The 20,443-nt window shown below is 36.0% G+C and overlaps 1 protein-coding gene across 10 annotated transcripts in view; it reads right to left on the reverse strand.

Moving 5' to 3' along the window:
• Positions 1-20,443, reverse strand: part of RALYL (RALY RNA binding protein like) — a 698,485-nt gene that overhangs the window by 101,076 nt on the left and 576,966 nt on the right. For 8 of the 10 annotated variants that reach the window (XM_045994554.1, XM_045994388.1, XM_045994029.1 and 5 more), the window contains one exon: positions 18,783-18,815. The exons of the other annotated variants lie outside the window; for them this stretch is intronic. In XM_045994554.1, the coding sequence (XP_045850510.1) occupies positions 18,783-18,815 (33 nt within the window). The remainder of the gene's footprint in view (positions 1-18,782; positions 18,816-20,443) is intronic. 10 annotated transcript variants of the gene reach the window in all.

A 20,443-nucleotide genomic window follows, 5' to 3' on the forward strand; every position in this document is an offset into this window, starting at 1 on the left:
GAGGCATTGAATTTATTCACTGTGGTTCCAGAAGGCAAAACAAGTCTTAAAGAGTAGTAATTACAAGGAACAATGTTAATGCTAAATATAAGAAAGAAATAGAATAATGAGTTCCAAATATCTTGAGTGTCTAGTAGTTTTGGAAAGAAAATAGAAACATAAAAAGAAAAATACCATGACAAAACACTGTATGATCTAGTATAGTGCAGTGTAACAGATACATGTGCTTCAAGAAGAGCCTGAAAATCATTTGCTGGGGATTTTGTAGTGAAGAGAATTGACGCATTACATAGTTCTGGGATATCTTCCAAGTTAAAATTTCATGATTTTATTAAATCAAATTACTGTGTCAAAGTGTAACATTTAACTCTTCACCTACAGGTTTTGGGAACATGGTGACCTGAATCTGGCTCCTTTTCTGTTGAGCACCAGTTTTGGTCTCCTTGACTCCCCTCAATCAAACTGATGCAGAATTAAAAAAGAAATTAAAATTGGACTTTCATATTATCTAGGAAGAAACAGAAAGTATGCTTCTTCCAAAACCTATGGGATGCAGTAGGAACTTAACTCAGAAAAAAGTATGGCTTAGATATAGTTCATTGTTAAAGACTAAAGATGGAAAAAGAAAGGAATCCCATCTTAATCTTACTAGAAAAAGAGCAAGACAATAGGGCCAAAATAAACTAGGGAGAGGAAACTAATGTCAGGTTCAAGTCTGAAAATCTATCAGCATACTCTGACACAAAAACAAATGAAAGAAAGAATACGATTTTCATCAGTAGATGCTAAAGAGGTATTTGAAAATAATAAAAGGCAGTCCTTATGATACATTCTAAATAAAATAGTAAGAAGAGAACTACTGAAGTAGATATGTGCCAAAAACAAGAAGGAATATTGAATGATTCTTCCACTCCTCACTGACTTGGGTTTACACTCCGTTAATTACTACTTTCATGTGTACCTTCATATATATACATGGTTTATTGTTGTAGTCTGTATTTTATCCTCACTGAATTGCCAGTTCTTATCCCTAAATGACACATTTGTAGAAGAGATCATCTCCTTCATAATTACTATTCTTCAAAATTTTGTTTATAATATTCTCATCTCTAGATAAAAAGAAATATTGTCAGATTTTTTCCACCACTATCATTTTTCCAATAGTCTTTGACAAAAATCATTTTGTCCCCCTCAAGAACTCCTCAGTTAAAGAACATGACTAAATAGTTGTTAAACACATTTTCATAAACTAAGTTCAGCCTTATGATATGGGAGTCCAGAATCAAAACAAAGTTACTATAAAATTTTCTCTGGGTTTGGTACATGGTAAAACATATTTTCTCTTGATGTCTTCCCATTACCTTCACAAATGAAAGATGACATAGTTGAACACAGGATTTTTGTTATAATCCTTTCCCTCAAAAATATCTCTGTTATTGTCTTCCCAGTAGTACATACTGGAGAGAAAACTGAGTCCAACTTTAGTTTTTCTCTTAAAGTTAGCTTTTCTTTTTCAGCATGGATACCAATACCTTTCTTTACTTTCAAGTTGTAAAAATCTCATTTAAAAAATCAGTGATTTATATTTTATCTTTCATTGTTGACTCATGTTCTATAAAATTGTTCCTTGTGGGCAATACCCATTATTTACAGATTAAACTCTATGAACTTTCATCCATTTTTTTTCCCTTGTTCTTATTTTGCCACTTTCCTCTATTTTACTCAGGGAATGTTTGTCAAGTTTTTTCCCAATGTCACTTACTGGGGCTTTTTCCCCAGTGTAGTATCAAATGTGCCATTTACTTTTTCATAAGAAGCATTATATTGAATCTGGAGTTTAGTTAAAGAATCAACTGTTATTTTCTAGATCAATCTCTTCTTATTACAACCTACAGATGTTTCTTATAGGCACTTGCCTTCTGAACATTATTAAACTAAGTTTAAAAATATTCTTCAGTTTCTAGAATTAAATCTTTTGTTTTTGTTTTTAAATTTAGATAAAATCTAAATTAGATTTTATCTAATTTAGATAAAATCTAGATAAAATCGTCATGTAACATTTTAACATTTTTAGGTGTACAGAATAATGATTTGATATTTTATGAAATGATTACCAGAATAAGTTTAGTTAACATCCATCACCACAAAAACAAAAAATTGTTTTCCTTTGTGATAAGAACTTTTAAAATCTACTCTCTTAGCAGCTTTCAAATATACAATAGCATATGATTAACTATAATCACTATGCTGTACATTATATCCCTGGGATTTACTAATTTTATACCTGGAAGTGTGTACCTTTCAACCACATATTCATTTTGAATAGAATTAAATCCTACTCAGAAGAATGAGTTTTCTCTGAGCCCTCACGGTATGGCTGGGCTTACTTGTAGTGAAGAATTTTTCATAAGCTTCCATGCTTTTTTCTCATTAGTGCTTTTCTGTCTTAAGTCAATATTCAGTATTTACGTTATTAAGACTACTAAATACTACTTACAGTTGAGCCATATACTATCATTACATTTCCTTTTTGTGCAAATTGTTGTTTATTTGGCCTCGAGAATGGCTTCATTTTTTTCATTCTTCCTAGATCTCTCCATATCCTGTTATTACCCAGATGAGTCCTCTCTGGGTCTGTTACAAAGTAACCATCCTGGTCACCAGTGACTTGGGGACTTTTTTCTTTCTTGTGTTAGACCTATTTATTTATTTATTAATTTATTGGTTTATTTGCTGGTTTATTCAATGCTTTTGGTGAAACAAGCATCAGTAGATTTCTTAGAAAGGATTGGTTAATCCTTAGATTTCTGAAAATAGCTGATTCTTATTATTTGTGGATTCTGTATTTGTGAATTTGCTAAGATTGCCTGTAACCCCCAGATCAATACTTGCAGTGCTTTCCTGGTCACTCATGGACATGCACAGAATGACAAAAGTTTTGAGTTGCTGAGGCAGCACATTCCCCACTGAGACTGAGGTGATGTGCTGCCTTCTTTGTCCAGAACTGACACTGCAAATAAATATACTTTTCATGGTCCACTTAGTGCTGCATTTTTTTTTTTTTTTGCATCTGGTTTTTCATTGGTGATTTTTCTGTCTGCAATGGCCCCATGAACAGAGAGCTGAGGTGCTGGTAAGTGTTCCCAAGCACAACAGGCTGTGATGTGTCTTAGGGAGAAAATACATGTGCTACGTGAGCTTCCCTCAGAAAGCGTTATAGTGCTGTTGGTCATGAGGTCAATGTTAATGCATCAACAATACATATGAAATAAACTGTCTTTACACAGAAACACACTCAGCAGGGTTATGTATTAATTGGTTAACGAAAATGTTGTGACTAGTGCCTCGTGGGAACCTAATCCTATATTTCCCCTAGGACCAGTGGTTCAGTATTTGCTAATGCAGTGTCTGCAGTGACTTGACAGACTAGAACTACCACAAAGATACAAGAATGGAATGGGTCTTTTCCCATCTTCATGCTTGACTGATATTGTGTTTGGTAGAACTGACAATCTGCTTGGATATCACTTTCTCTCAGAACTTAGAGGACATTATTGCCTTGTCTGCAAGTTCCTAATGTTGAGAAATGTGATGACATTCTGATTCTGAGTCTTTGTATGTAGCTTTTATTCCTCTGCTTGAAGGTTAACGGTCTTCTTCTTCTTCCTTTTTTAAAAGATTTTAAGTATTTATTTGAGAGAGGGAGGGAAGGAGCATATGAGCAGGGAGAGGGGCAAAAGGAGAAGGAGAAGCCATCTCCCTAGCTGAGCAGGGAGCCTGTGGGACTCGATCCCAGGACCCAGGGATCATTACCTGAGCCAAGGGTAGCCACTTAACCGCCTGAGTCCCCCACATGCCTGGTTTAACATCTTCTTATCTGTAGTAATTAATCTGCCTAAGTGTGCTTCACCTTTCATTCACTGTGCTAAGCATCCTTCTATGGGAAACATATGTTTCAGTATTAGGACACTTCCTTTCATTACTTATTTGATAATGTCCTCTGTTTTCTCTTTGTGAAACAATTATTACTAGATACTGATCTCTGGGAGTAAGCCTCAAATCATTTTTAAATCTTTTCTTAACTATTTTCCACCTCTGTTTTTGTGATATTTTAAGTTTGAATTCCAAACTTCATTGAATTTTTCATTTCTGTTTTGCTTTTAATTTCTTTTTTTTTAAAGATTTTATTTATTTATTTGACAGAGAGAGATCACAAGTAGACAGAGAGGCAGGCAGAGAGAGAGAGAGGGAAGCAGGCTCGCTGCTGAGCAGAGAGCCCGATGCGGGACTCGATCCCAGGACCCTGAGATCATGACCTGAGCCGAAAGCAGCAGCTTAACCCACTGAGCCACCCAGGCGCCCCTGCTTTTAATTTCTAAGGATTTTTTTGTTTTCCATATGTTCCTCTATAATAATACAATTTTTATATAGATATATTTTCCTATCTCTAGGGATATTGATTATAGGTTTTTAAGAGGTTCTAGGGTTTTTTGCTTGTTTGTTTAGTTTAGTCTTATACTCCTTATATATTTCCCCTACTGTGGAGTTCTGATATTCTCTGGGGTTTTTTTCCTTTGTGTTAGAGTATTTTCTCAAATATCTGGTGATCCTTTGTTGGTAGGTCATAATTCAGAGCATGGTACTAAAAACCTGACTGGAAGTTGTGTGTGTGTGTGTGTGTGTGTGTGTGTGTGTGTGTGCACGCGCACGCATGCACGTGAACGTGTATGCATGTGTGCACACATATGCAGGGCTTGCTGACCAAAGGTCTCACTGGGGTGTGATGGGCAGGGGCTTAAGGGGTTACTGGGGTTGTAAAATGTCAGTATCTCCAGATCTTCTGGGATGGTCAGTTTTCTGAGGTGATAAACTGCTAAGTCGTTATTAAAGAGAAATCTCATTCTGGTCCAATGTTGAAAAATAATGGCATTGTAGGGTTGCCCTAATTTTCCCATAGGCCATTAAGATATAGTGACAGGATCCCTCCCTCCCCCAACTGTGAAGAGCTGGGTTGGAGAGTTAGGAATTAATGTGATTTCTGGCACTCAGAAAACATTTCACATAAACTAACTTTCCTCCTCATGGTGGAATCTCTTGCAAAGCAAAGGGAGTAGCTGAAGACCAGACACGAGGACATAAGCTCCTTCTTGAAGGCATGCCTTTTTTTAAAAAAATGAAGAAACAGGAAGAGAAACAGAAAAGGGAGGAGAAGGGGGGAGGTAGAAAGAGGGGAGAAAGTAAGAGAAGTAGGAGATTGAGAGGAGAAGAGAGGGGAAGGAAAAGGGAAGGAGGGGAGAAGGGAGAAAACAACAGGGAGAGGGAAGGAGAGGCAGAAGGGGGGAAAAGGGATGAGGGGAACTGAAAAAAGCTTGAACACAAGGTGTTTCAGTCTCCCATGATGTGGTCACTGGTTAATTTGCCAGTATGTCATTCAGTGTCACTTCTAAGATACGTCTGGTGCAGCCAAATAGTACTACTAGTTATCTTCAATAGAAACTGAACCTGCCTGGGCCATATCATGACTTTTCGTTTATAACTTGTCTTTCAAGAATTATCAAGTAATGCCCCACATCACAAATACTTGCTTATTTTTATTTTATCTTCTTTAGCAGATTAGAGCTGCCAAGCCATGCCTTGTATTAGATACCAGCTTCTTTGTTTTTACCCTCTTTATAGATGGTAAGGTCCTTAAAAGCAAAGACTTAGACTTGTCCATAACTTCTCAATTACTGTAGGAAGGACTAGCTTTTTATTTTAAAAATTTCCCATTCAGGGGCGCCTGGGTGGCTCAGTGGGTTAAAGCCTCTGCCTTTCGCTCAGGTCATGATCCCAGGGTCCTGTGATCGAGCCCCACATCGGGCTCTCTGCTCAGCACGGAGCCTGCTTCCTCCTCTCTCTCTGCATGCCTCTCTCCCTACGTGTGATCTCTATCTGTCAAATAAATAAATAAAATCTTTAAAAAAAAATTTCCCATTCATCACTGACTGATAATTTCATATAATACCAAATTGTATACTTAGATGTCAAAGTGGCATAAAAATGCAAAGTTTCTAAATGCTTTCTCTTCCTTTTTGTACTTCTGTACTCACCCTGGTAAAAAACAGTTCACAGATTGACAGGTTTAGTGAATCCACTATGAGAAACACTGCGCTAGTCCACCTTCATACCTTGCTTTGCACCTAGCAATATGATTCAAGAATTTTGTACTGAATAAATTAATTCCCATCCAAGTATAATTAAATTGATATTCAGAAATAAAGAAAAAAGATCCTGGATCTTGATTAGAATGAAATGGAATCATAAAATCTACTTCTTGTTTTTGTTTATTTTTTTTTAAAGATTTTATTTATTTATTTGACAGAGAGATCACAAGTAGGCAGAGAGGCAGACAGAGAGAGAGAGGGAAGCAGTCTCTCCACTGAGCAGAGAGCTGGATGCTGTGGGGCTCCATCTCAGGACCCTGAGATTATGACCTGAGCTGAAGGCAGAGGCTTAACCCACTGAGCCACCCAGGCGCCCCCACTTCTTGTTTTTTAATCCTTGGTTTGTATTTGAATGTTTAAACATTAGGCAATTAGCAATGCCCTCAAAAATAATGTGAATTGCAGAATTTTAAAAATATATTTAACCGTTAAGTCTACATAATTTGATGCCACCTTTCATCTGTCATTGTGAACAGTAAAGTTTTACTTTACTAAATTCCCCAACAATGATAGTTCGATGTTGTGATCTTTGTAATATGGAAGGAAAGTTCAATATGCAATCACAGTAACGGCAAACTATTTCTGTCTGGTAGGCTGGTTTTCAAACAGCAGCTGACATTGTTATCACATAATATTTTGCACACACACATTTAGAGCATCCTTCAAATAATGAATCAATGTACTTGATGAAATTAGACAGCTGTTCATCATACAAAGGGCAGCAATGCTATCAAATTTTTTCTTATGATCTTCAAACTAAAAACTGGTAACTGAAGAAAATTAGGAATGAATGCTTGCATTCATTGGGAAGCCCCCTAGTCTTTGACTTGGTGGTCTGACATGGGAACCTGGAGGAGTCAGCATGTCATGGGCCTCCTGAAATTGGCATTGATAATCAAAGAACCATGATTAAGAAACACATTTTAAAAATAACTTCTTTAGAGAGCCTCACTTTTTATTTTATTTTATTTTTTTTATTAAGATTTTATTTATTTGACAGACAGAGATTACAAGTAGGCAAAGAGGCAGGCAGAGAGAGAGAGAAGGAAGCAGGCTCCCTCAAGCCCATGACCCTGGGATCATGATCTGAGCCAAAGGCAGAGGCTTTAACCCACTGAGCCACTCAGGTGCCCCTAGAGAGCCTCACTTTTTAAAAGGCTTTCAAGATTTTTAGTATCCAGTTGGGCTATAACATCTACTTCATTGAAATACCACTTGCATGATACAATAATTTAACAAGATCTGGGAGAAATGTCTCATCAAGTGTTTCATCTTTTTTTATGCTTTTTGTTGAAGCTAAGAGGAAGTTACAGTTACGGGTAGTCTACTGTTGAGTTAAACCAGAGGCACTGTTATGTTATTTTGAAGTTGAACGTGGCCTGCAGGTTTTAATGGTAAATTCTGAATGTGATCTAATTAAAATTTCACCAACGAAATAATGTTTCTAAAAACATGAAACATTTGGGGGTTGATTTTTCATTTTAATATCTATTTTAGTCGGCATGCCAAAATACAGATATTCAATGCATTTTTCTCCCTGATAAGCTCCAAAAGCGTTAAGCGAAGCCTGGCTTTTGCTAATATTGGGTAGCTATCGATTATACTGTGATAACTGATTTGTTCTGGAGAATTAAGTAGGGAATCTTTTGAATCAAAACTATTTTGTACTTTGAAAATGTCATTAAGGGTGTTGAAAAGGTCACATTTTGAGATTGGTGAAAAAAAGATCAGTCATTCTTGGCTGGATGAACAGAATTTAATTGGGAAGTGAGGCTTTAAAACTTTTGCCAGCATTTTTCATAATGCAAATCTGGGATTCACATTGCCTCTGGAAGCAATAAATAACTTTTTATGTACATATTATTTTCCTGAATAATTAAGTTATTATGTGGATGTTTGTGATGATTCAGATGAATATGAAACTTAGAAGACAGAATGAAAGTGTGAATGAAATTGACAGCTCTTTAAGCAAAAGCCCGAGGCTGGACTCCATTCTAAAATGACTACTAATATGCTGTGTGTCTTTATGGAGATTACATCACATCTCTGTGTCTTAGTTTTCCAGTATTAAAATAATTATAATATCTATTTTCTCTACATAAGAATCAGTATAGATTCATTGAACTATGGAAAATAAAGGCTAATCAATACTTTGAATCCTTTAGGAAGGGCTAATACTGCCAAGAAATTATTTAGAAAAAGCAAGTATAATTCCATTGGAAAACCCTTTAGGTATATTTAAAAATAGGAAATATAAAATAGGAAAAATAAATGTTTTTTTTTTCTTTTAAGATTGATTTATTTAGTTGAGAGAGAGACAGAGAGCATGAGCAAGACGGGTAGAGAGAAAGAGAGAATCTCAGGCAGACTCTGTGCCGAGTGTGGAGCCAGACACAGGGCCTGATCTCACAACCCTGAGATCACGATCTGAGCTGAAACCAAGAGTCAGATGCTTAACGACTTGAGCCACCCAGGCGCCCTGGAAAAGGAGTTTATTATCTTCAAGTCAAGTTAATTAGTTTTATTTCCTCGAAGATGGGTTGATTTTAACTGAGTGAAACCAAGCACTTATTATTTTGAACATTTATTTCTAGTGAGTGTTTTTAGGACAGATTTTAAAAGTATATGAAACTGAGGTCTTATTTCCAACTGTATTCAATGCTCTCTTCTTGTAGTATTTCTACATATAACATCTAAATAATCAGAGCCACCATATCTGTTTTATTCATATGCATATACAAATACACTTATCTTTTATTGGTCAGACTATATGCTCACCCTTTCAATGTATCTTGATACTTTAAAATCTCATGTTCCTCAAAAATGGTGCTTGTGGGAAACAAGTAGAAACAGTAGTATTTGTGTAAGTTAATATACCTGTCAGTGTTTTGATTGTTATAAATTTGATTCTGTAACATCATATAGGATTAGTTCTTCTCATGAGTGAGATTTTATGTATGACAATTTTATTTATTTTCTTCTGTATGTGTATTTGATGTCTACAAATTAGTTTGGCTAATTTAAAATTGTATGATATGAAGTGATCATAAATCCTTGTAGATTTTAAAGGCCTTCTCATTAGACATTGCCTTTTTAGAATAATTAAATGGTGAGGATTGCTATGACTAAGAGTTTAGAGGCTGCAATGTGATTATTTAACCAATATTATTTAAGTTATATTTTTAACTGCATTTTTATCTTAAATAGACATATAACCTGTATGACATCAGATTTGTTAATGAGTTGAATGGATTTAATAGTTGAATCTCTCTCTCTCTCTCTCTCTATATATATATATATATATAATGATAGATTGACTTTTAAATACCTTAATTTATTATGATCAAAGATCTCATATAAATTCTGGGGGAGAGGTTGCCTAGGATATATAATAATACCAATTCTCAAAGTAAAACTGATATGAACTGTGACATTTGGTTTAATGTGACACTTTATTATATGAATGAATTAGACAGTGGTGGAAGTGCTGATAACACTCTTTCGAAATATCATCAGCTCTAAAGTCCTGCACCAGTGCTTTCTTTATAAGCAGAACTTAAATAAATCTATTTAATGATCCTATGTATTTTCTTCCCTCTAAGTAACACTATACTCCTGCCTGCTATAATCTGCAATTACTTTCTTTTCCCCGAGGAGAACATTTCACTGAAGAAATAAAAGTCATTTCAGTCACCACGAGTCTCTCTGCTGCCTGACATTTTCAAATGGTAAGGACTGAGGAAGACTGTTTTTGATGACTCTACTCTATTTTATTATTGGAGAGTAATGAATTCTTGCTCCTTAAAAATGCATTCTGGAACCTATGCATTCAAGACACCACTGTCAAAATATATATATACATGATTGATGATCCAATTTATCGGTGATATTGTATATGCCATCATAGTGTAGTTTAAATGGTTTTGACAAGTACAGAAGAGTGGCATTGACAGGTGCAGAAATAAATAATGGGTTTAAGCTTTCAAATGTTTTTACAACATTTCCCTGAGTGGCAGGTTGATAAATTAAAATTACAGTTGTAGCATCAGGCCTGAGAGCACAACTGCTTTAGATTACAAAAATAGCACCGTGGAAACTTTGTGTTCTTTCCAGAGAAGCAGCCTGGAGGGCCTTGGGAAAAAATGAAACAAGTGCAGTTGCTAAAGGAATCATTAATTTCGTGGTAGCACTGTCTCAGGCTAAACAAATAAAAAAATAGATTTTTAGAAGAGGAAAATTGGCTTTATCCCTTTATCCCTTTTTCCCTGGAGACTCACAGAAAAACTGGAGCCACACCATCAAGAGATAGCCATCGAGTTGACCATGAGCGGCTTCAGGATGTCAGATGGGCGTATTTAAGAGCTCAGGGACAGTTTCTTGTTAACCTTCCCTTAGTTCTGATTTTAGCTGGTCATACTCTTACCCTGATCCCACAAAGTCCAGCTGAGAAACCCCTAAGGCATCCCGCTATCACTCACTGATTCTGATTCTAATATTCTCCAAAAAATGTTATTTTCATCAGGCTTTTCCTTCCCATTGTTTTTTCTTTACAGACCTTAGTAAATGAAAATTGTATGTATTTAAATTGTACAGCATGACTTTTTGACATACATACACACTGTGAAATGACTGCCTTAATGAAAGGTAATTAACATATCCATCTCCTCACATAGTTACTTTTTTTGATAATGCCTAATATTTACTTTTTAAAGCAAATTTCAAGTATACATAGTATTATTAACTATAGTCATCATGTTCTGATTTCCAGAACTTACTCATTCTATGTAATTGAAACTTTGCCTCCTTAATTCTCCCACCTCCTGGCAACCACCATTCTACTTCCTGTTTCTTTCATCCATAAGTGAGATCATGCAGTATTTGTCTTTCTACATCAGGCATCTGACTTATTTCACTTAGCATCATGTCCTCCAGGTTCGCCCATGATGTCACAAATGCCCAGATTTCCTTCTTTTTAAAGGCTTGACAATATTCTATTATATGGCACTAAATAATATTTCATATATATAACATTTTCTCTATCTATTCATCTGTTAATGGACACTTAGGTTGTCTTGGCTATGGTAAATAATGCTACTATGAACATGGGGACACAGGTATATTTTCAAGTTAGTGTTTTCATTTCCTTTGGATAAATACTCAGAACAGTGAATTGCTGAATTATATGGTAGTTCTATTTTTATTTTTTGGAGGAACTGCCACACTGTTTTCTGTGGTAGCTGCACCAATTTACATTCTCCCCAACAGTGCACAAGGTTTCCTTTTCTCCACACCATCACCAGCATTTATTAGCTTTGTTCTTTTTGATAATAACCATTGTAACAGGTGTGAGGTGACTTCATTCTGCTCAAGTCCTGGGTCTTTGCAAGTCATGCCTGGATTATTGCAGCAGCTTTCTAAATGGCTCTACTATGACCTCACTCCAGATAACATCACTCTTCAGTTAAAAACAAAATAGACAAGCAAACATACAATAATCCAATGACTCCACTGAATCCATAGAATGAAAAAGGAGCTCACCTTCTTCCCTCTCTCAATCTTGTATTGAATTTTTAACCTCACCTTGAGGATTAACTCAGGTCCTACTTTTTGTCTAGAAAAATTTCCTGATAATCTGGTCATTTTCTTCAACTTCTCAGTTCTTAAATTAAGATAACCTCTTAATTCCTAAATGATTTTACAGCAGTCATATAATTCCGTTTTACGTTTTGATGCTCAACTGAAACCATCCTTAAACTGGTATTGCTTTGCCTTTTTCATGCTTCTATTATTAAAGTTTTTAATATTGTGTGTGATATTTCTATAGATCAAAGTACCTTCTGGAATTGTTTTCCTGTCTTAATGCTATTTTACTCTTTCTTGTCTATCTTCCTCAAAGATCTCCCGAGTAAGGCAGGCCTTCATTCCTGTGCTGACTTCACTCTCTTCTGAACTCTATTCCCGAAATTCAACTGCATTACCAGAAATTGGATATTCAGGTATTTGGGATTTAATTAGTTGACACTTCTATCATTCGGTGGAACTTACTCCTTATGAAAAAACTATTAATATAACTTAATTGTTGCATAGGCTATTGATAATAGTTGGTATTTATTTCCTGTTTATTTGGTGTCAGACACTGTTCTAAGCACCTTGCAATATTATCTCATTCAAAACAGCCCTAAGAGTAAGTTATTACCTCAGGTGAGGAGATAAGGCTCAGAAGAGTTAAACAAATTGCCCAAGGCACCTAGCTAGGAAGTAACAAAATGGAATTCAAAGCAAGGAAATCAAATTACAGAATTTATGCTCTTAGGAGCTCCTGGGTGGCTCAGTTGCTTAAGCGTCTGCCTTCAGCTCAGGCCATGGTCTCAGGGTCCTGGGGCTGAACCCCGCATCTGGCTGCCTGCTCAGCGGGAGCCTGTTTCTCCCTTTGCCTGCCCCCTATGCCCCTGCTTGGGGTCTCTCTGTCTCTTTCTCAAATAAATAAATAAAATCTTAAAAAAAAAAAGAACTTAAGCTCTTAAAATAGGTAGTTAACAGTATAACAATGTATAGCATCTGTTAGTAAATAGAAGGACTCACACAAAACCTGGACAAAAGTAGAACAGTATAAATATTGGACCTAATAAGAGTGTCAAGATTCAATAGCATCTTCATAAGTATATCGAATATCCAAATTCAGTTCCAAGACTGGAAATAAAAGGGGTAAAATCTCCCTCAAGCAAAATTATTTTTAAATGTATAGTTACTAGCAATTATATGAAGATCCATTTTAGATGTAAGGCAAGCTTTGCTGTCCTAACAATGTTCAATGCCTCTTGTTTAGATTTAGAATGGGTCCACTACCTTTCAGGGGGTACAGGAGATGTAGGCTTGACTGGGTCATGATTAGCTCACTCACTGAGCCTCCGTGGAGATAAATACAGTAATTTTGCTATTTTTATCCTTGGTGTGTTTTGAATACCTCTCAGACAAACTCGAGGGAATAATAATTCTGAGCTTTATCAATTTCACTTTAAAATTATTCGGAGCTTATTTATTTATTTATTTATTTTAGGAAGAGAGCAAGGAGAGGGGCAGAGGGAGGAGAGAGAGAGACACTCAGGCAACTCCCTGCTGAACAGGGAGCCCAACTCAGGCTTCGATCCCTCCTCCGCCCAACTCTTAAGATCCTGATTTGAACTGAAATCAAGAAAATCAGGCACTTAAGTAAGTTACCCAGGCACCCCAGAATTGTTTAGTATTTATTGTATTATCCTAATACAGTGAAAGAAGTCTGAACACTTTTTTTTAACCCGTTCAATAAATAATCCTCATAACAAAGCTACTCATGCAAAAATTCATCAGCTGAAATATTGGTATGAACCAAAATTTCAATTCCAAAATACAGCAGATTCATATTAAAAGGCTTCCTTTAAAAGGTCAACTTCATGCTGAAGAGGTAAGAAAAAATAATTCACATGGAAAATTTCATTTAGTGCCCTGAGTATATTTTTTAAATGGCTCAGTGTCTGCAAAGTGTCAACAGTAACTTGTACTTGAAGAGAACTCAAGCATCGTCTTGACATGCCCTTTCACACTGTGAATCTTAAACATCAAATGAACAGGAGCTTCCCTTCCCCTCATCTGTATTTTTCATTAAAAAGCTGTAAAAGCTTTTTCAAGGCAAGACTGGTTTTAAACTAAGATTTATATCTTAGAATCTTAATTGAGATGATCACTTGCTTCTTCTTCACTCTCCTAAATGCAAACTTGATGCCTATTTTCTCCCAGCTTATTTCCAAAATCAGAATCTATCTGATGCCACATAAAAGGAAACATTTGCCAGAAGAGTTTTCTTAATCGCTCTAAAATGGAACATTTCGAGGATGAGTAGCATATCATGGGCTTAGTATTCTTGTAGCACTCAAACCTAAGCTCCACACTAAAAAACAAGTTTGCTTAACTGATGTATTTTACTGCTGGGTGAGTGAGATGGGGAAGAATTTTAATTTTTAAATCTATTGTTTGAATGTATTTTGTGTATAATATAAATATTTTGGTATATATTTATAATAAATGCAATATATGTAATGCACATATTATATACATATATTTATAATATAAAATTTTAATCAACATGAAGTAACAATTATTTATTAAATATTTAAATTATATTATTAACAATTTAAAATTGAATAAATTTCCAGCCTTAGGTCTGGGACAACATCAGAATGAGTTTTGATGCACCTGAGCATAGGTAGTCTGCTCCTTGTGCATCATGGAAGCTTCCATAGCATACTATCTGGTCTCTGTACATGTTATCCTAGTCTCTGATGCGTGAAGTCCAAGAGAGTTCTAGATCAATGTATTTACCTCCACCATATGAACCCCAAACAGGGAAAGACTGAGGAAAGTTATATTTCAAAGATTTTCTTAAAAAATTCCAGAGACCGTAGATGTCTGTAAGAATAATCTGTGTATGTCTGTAGGAGAAGGAGCTGGAAAGACGCAACCGTGGTGTAGACAGTGGTTTCCAGGCTTGGCTCGACAGCCTTAGAAAACTGCATTAATTGTTCTACCCTGGGTAAACTGAATCAGACTCTGGGATGAACCTTCCTGACTCACTCTGGGCTAAAGTATTTTTTTTCCTAATGACAATTATTTTATTAATCATTTAACAGTGTATGTGAACGAAAGCTCCTCTCATATCAGTCTTTTTTTTTTAACCAGTATTTAATTAATTAATTAATTTATTTTTTCAGCATAACAGTATTCATTGTTTTTGCACAACCCCCAGTGCTCCATGCAATACGTGCCCTCCCTATTACCCACCACCTGGTTCCCCCAACCTCCCACCCCCGCCTTCAAAACCCTCAGGTTGTTTTTCAGAGTCCATATTCTCTTATGGTTCACCTCCCCTTCCAATTTCCCTCAACTTCCTTCTCCTCTCCATCTCCCAATGTCCTCCATGTCATTTGTTATGCTCCACTAATAAGTCTTAAGTTGAAGGTCTGAGATCTGAGATTTCACTTAACTTCCTTTCACAATTCCATTATCTTTTTCCATAAGCAAATATTTCCTGTGTTATAACTTTTGACAAATTTTTCCATTGACATATTCAGATTGAATTTATGCTGTGACATTTAAAATTTTTATTTCAAAATTAATGATTATATCACATTTAGGAAAGGAAGAATTTTGCCCCCTAATTTATGTTAAGAAGAGATACACATTTTAAACATATCAATATTTTTTCTATTTAAAAAAATTTTTTTAAAAGATTTTATTTATTTATTTGACAGACAGATCACAAGTAGGCAGAGAAGCATCAGAGAGAGAGGGGGAAGCAGGGTCCCTGCTGAGCAGAGAGCCCGATACAGGGCTCGATGCGGGGCTCGATCCCAGGACCCTGGGATCATGACCTGAGGGGAAGGCAGAGGCTTTAACCCACTGAGCCATCCAGGCGCCCTCTATTCAAAAATTTAAATGATTGGGGCGCCTGGGTGGCTCAGTGGGCTAAAGCCTTTGCCTTCGGCTCAGGTCATGATCCCAGGGTCCTGGGATCGAGCCCCACATCGGGCTCTCTGCTCAGCGGGGACCCTGCTTCCCCCTCTCTCTCTGACTGCTTCTCTGCCTACTTGTGATCTGTCAAATAAATAAATAAAATCTTTAAAAAAATAAAAATAAATAAAAATTTAAATGACAATTATTAGTTTTTAATCATAAGAATTAAAAACAGTTATCTGTACTCATCTTGTTTGATAGCTTATTCCATTCACAATTTTTTTTTTCCTCTCCATTATAAAAACATCTTTTTGTTTCCACATGTAAGTCAAAGAATCCCCTGTTAAAGTGGAGTTTTATTCTCTGAATTCCTTCGGAACTCTCAGATTGATTCTTTGGAGTACTACAAATGAGTATACCTTCCACATCTGTAATAGAAGCTAACATTTATGAACAATTATATGCCCAAAACAGTGCTACGTACTTGATCTGAATTATCTTATTTAATCTCCATATCACAAGTAAGAACCCAAACCTTGGGGGTTCGAGTATTCACCTAAACCAATACAACACGGCTTTTAAGTGTCAGACACTACAAAGGCAAAAGCAATTTCTAGAAGTACATATTAAGTGCTTTAGGACACTGACAGGCAATGGACTGAGGTATGCAATATTTAGCACAGATCTATTCATTAATATGTTTTTTATTGCACATAGAATTAAAATTAATGTGAGCTATTCAGGGTCCTAGAAAAACTCAATGTCATGAACTTACAGGTCAACTCATACCAAAGACCACAGACCATGCATTAATTCCTTTTGATAAGTGACAGATTAAAAGTCACAAATTTGAAAAATGGTTATCTATTAGACTACCTTTGCCTGGTAGTCTCATATGTGTCCACTATGTTCACAATCATCCTATCCTCTTAACTAAGAGAGCTTGTCCAAACTATATGATTTTTTGAAATTAATTTATTTATTTTCAGCGTAACAGTACTCATTGTTTTTGCACCACACCCAGTGCTCCATGCAAACTATACGATTTTATTTAAAATAACTTTCTTGGGAAAAAAATGGAGAAGTTCAGCTCTATATTAAATTATCTAGTCCAGGGGCACCTGGGTGGCTCAGTGGTTTTAGCCTCTGCCTTCAGCTCAGGTCATGATTCCAGGGTCCTGGGATCAAGCCCCGCATTGGGCTCTTTGCTCAGCAGGGAGCCTGCTGCCTTTCTCTCTCTCTGTCTCTCTGCCTACTTGTGATCTCTTGTCAAAAAATAAAATCTTAGGGCGCCTGGGTGGCTCAGCGGATTAAGCCGCTGCCTTCGGCTCAGGTCATGATCTCAGGGTCCTGGGATCGAGCCCCGCATCGGGCTCTCTGCTCCGCAGGGAGCCTGCTTCCTCCTCTCTCTCTGCCTGCCTCTCTACCTACTTGTGATCTCTCTCTCTGTCAAATAAATAAATAAAATCTTTAAAAAAAATAAAATAAAAAAATAAAATCTTAAAAAAAAATAAATTATCCAGTCCACAAAACCATTTGGGTTGCATGTTTCACCCCACTTTACTTTTAAGACCCATCTAAGGAACATGTCAGTTCTCCCATTTTGGGTGTCTCTGAGTTATTGGTCATTTTTTTGGTGGAAACTTTTTTTCAGAGCTCTAATATGGAGTTTTAAACTCCTGATACGTTTAAAACAAAGATTACTTAGTGTTTGCCCTTGTAAAATAGAGGTATGAAGTAAAAAACGAATTCCATCTCAAAGAAGTTGGGAGAACAGGAAATGCTGCAGAGAAACTGCATTAAGTGAGGCATGAAGAGAAGCTATTTCAGCCCTCTTGACTTGAGGGCAGGACACATATGCATTCAAAATAAAAGATTTCTTCAGGCTTACAGATTTTTAACAATAGGAGCTGATGATCAATGAAGGAAAGAAGCATGCTCTAATGATTTTTTGGACCAGATCAACTTGACCTTTCATTTTTTTTTTTATCCTCCAATAAATACATCTACTCCACTTTTTCTCTCCTAGCATCCCTAACAATTATTTTGATTCTCATGATTCAACTGGCTTTCTCAAATGCTTTTACAAGGAGTAGAAAGGGAAAGGGAACCATGTTGCTCAAGGAGTGACAGAAATATTCAAGGACTGTGAATAAAGTAATAAAAGAAAACTAATGTGATCATTTAAAAATCTACCCCATCCCAAGTTTCTGGTCATTAAGCACGAGTATAGTGGCTGCCTGTACGTGATTTTTTTCTCCCCATCAACTACGGCATGATTGTCTTTAAGCTATAATATCTTCCAGCACTTTTGAATCTTTACAACATCAACCATAATGCTGAGCCTGTAAAAGTCCCCTGATGAGACATTTTAATACGTTAGTCAAAGGATTATTTGGTAGACCAGTAAAAACAACTTTGCTGACTCTTAATTAGCGAAATGCCCGGAAACAGTACATGTGTATTCTTGTGAACAATATATTATTATTAGAACACGTATTGTGACTCGGATTACTACTCGAGGAGGCTAGTGTTGGCTTTACTTCATCTGTGTGATGTTCCTCAGCTTTGTGTTCAGAGAAGCACTCAGTATGAGTGAAGAGGAGAAATAACAGTGAAATGGGAGAAAAGGAGAAAAGATAGATACATATTTTGAAGATAGATTTAGGAAAGAAGGAGGAAGAAACATTAGGGTAGATTAAGAGAAAACAGGATAACAGTTAAAAAAAATGAGTAGACAGACTAGATTATCACAAAGCTGCAGTTCAGAGGAATTTGTAAGACCAATCTGAGCATTATCTGTACATGATGAGAATATAGAAAATTACTGTATATCTCGTTTGATATTTTTAGAGGATGCAGGCTTTTATATGCATTCATTTGCTGAATTTCCAAGGTCATAAAATAGCTTTGTGAACATTTTGGTTAAGTCTTTATAAAATGTAGATAACAGTGTTGCTGGGGATATGATGCATCCCATGATATGGAATGACTTGGAATATGGAATTACATGACTGATAACACCATCCCAGAAGACCTTGTTAAAAAATTGATTAAAGAACTGAGATTTAAAATATTTAGACATATACTCACCCAACAGACAGGAAAGGCTCCTTTGACTCAAGTCTATGAAAAAACATGAAAAATTATTTTTAATGTAACAATTTGCTATACACTTAAAATTTGCTTTTATAGAAATCTGACAAAAGTGTTATACTTGTTTGGCTGAAAATGTATACTTTAGCACTAATAATAAGTTGTAAATAATATATGAAGATCTAATCTGGACTAATTCAAATTCCGGCTGGCTTAATGCAGAACGTAATGAGAGACATTTGGAATGGGAATGTAGCATTTAAATGATATATTAAAATAATAATACTGTTAGTCTAATTCTGATTCGCACTCTCTATATCTACTTCTCTTGTTTTTACAGTAATTTGTAAAAGTTTTGATATATCTATTTGTAGCTGTTGTAGTAGTAAAATAATTTATAATGTATTTAGTTACATATAAGCTGAGTAATTTATTCCAGTAAAAATTCTGTAATGAAGAGAGAAGCAGCATGACATTCATCATCATTTACCAAAAGCAGCACATTTGGGGGTGAGTGGCAGCGGAGAAGGGAGTCAGGTCATAGTTTAGGATCTTAATGCCTCCTCTTAATGTCTCCAATTCTGAAGCCTTTGATTAGTTGTGGCATTTTGAGCAAGCAACTTAAAAGACTTCCTGGGAATTATTTTTCTCATTATAAAATAGGCTAGAAGTCCTCCAGTTAATTTTCTTATTTCATAAATTAATTTCTTTGTAAAAAGCAAATCAGTGAGGAAACGTTCCACTTCCAATATTTCCTAAGTAATAATTAAGGAGACCAGTTGGTCTAGGTGTGTACCGGTCACTTCATTTTTGTATGTTTCTCTTTTTAAAATTTATTTATTTATATGAGAGAGCAAGAGTGAGAACCCAGAGAGCATGAGCAGGGTGAAGGGCAGAGGAAGAACCAGGCTCCCTGCTGAGCAGGGAGCCCAACATAGGCCGATTCGGGTACTCCAGGATCATGACCTGAGTTGAAGACAGATGCTCAAATGTCTGAGCCAACCAGATGCCCCTTTATGTAAGTCTCTCAACATATGATTATGGGTTAAATGTAAGCAAATATTAAAGACATTTTTATCTGAATCATGGTGTTTGAGATGATGTGATGAGTACTATGTGTTCTATGCAACTGACGGATCACTAAATTCTACCTCTGAAACTAATAATTAAAAAAAAGCTCAGAGTTTGGAGATATACATTTATGCGATCTTTTGCTTTTTTGAATTCCGATTTTACTTGCACCTCCCTGTAAATTCTTTGCCATATTGTGCGTTTGTGGTGCCGCCAGAACTAAGGGGAAAAAAGTTGAAGATAAATACTGAAATATACTTGGATATGCTTGTTTTGTAAGACACAACCAGTGCTAGGGGATCAAAAGAAGTTATCTTAAAGAAATGAGGAGGATTCTATATATGTGACACAGGGGACCGTTGACTTATTTGGATCATCAGCATCATGACAATATCAACTCTCCCTTACTTTCTGCTCAGCAACACTTAATAAACCCTTTCCTGCTGCCTGTAGTGTTCTCTTAGCCTCTCACTGCTACCTGTTTCTTAGTAGCATCAACTAATCCAGCAAAAGAAAACGGAGATATCTGGACTCCTCTCTCTTTTTCATCTCCCACTTCTCGATTAGCAATGTCCTGTCAATTTCTT

This window comes from Meles meles, chromosome 1 (genome assembly GCF_922984935.1).
Source record: "Meles meles chromosome 1, mMelMel3.1 paternal haplotype, whole genome shotgun sequence".
NCBI classification, from domain to species: Eukaryota; Metazoa; Chordata; class Mammalia; order Carnivora; family Mustelidae; genus Meles; species Meles meles.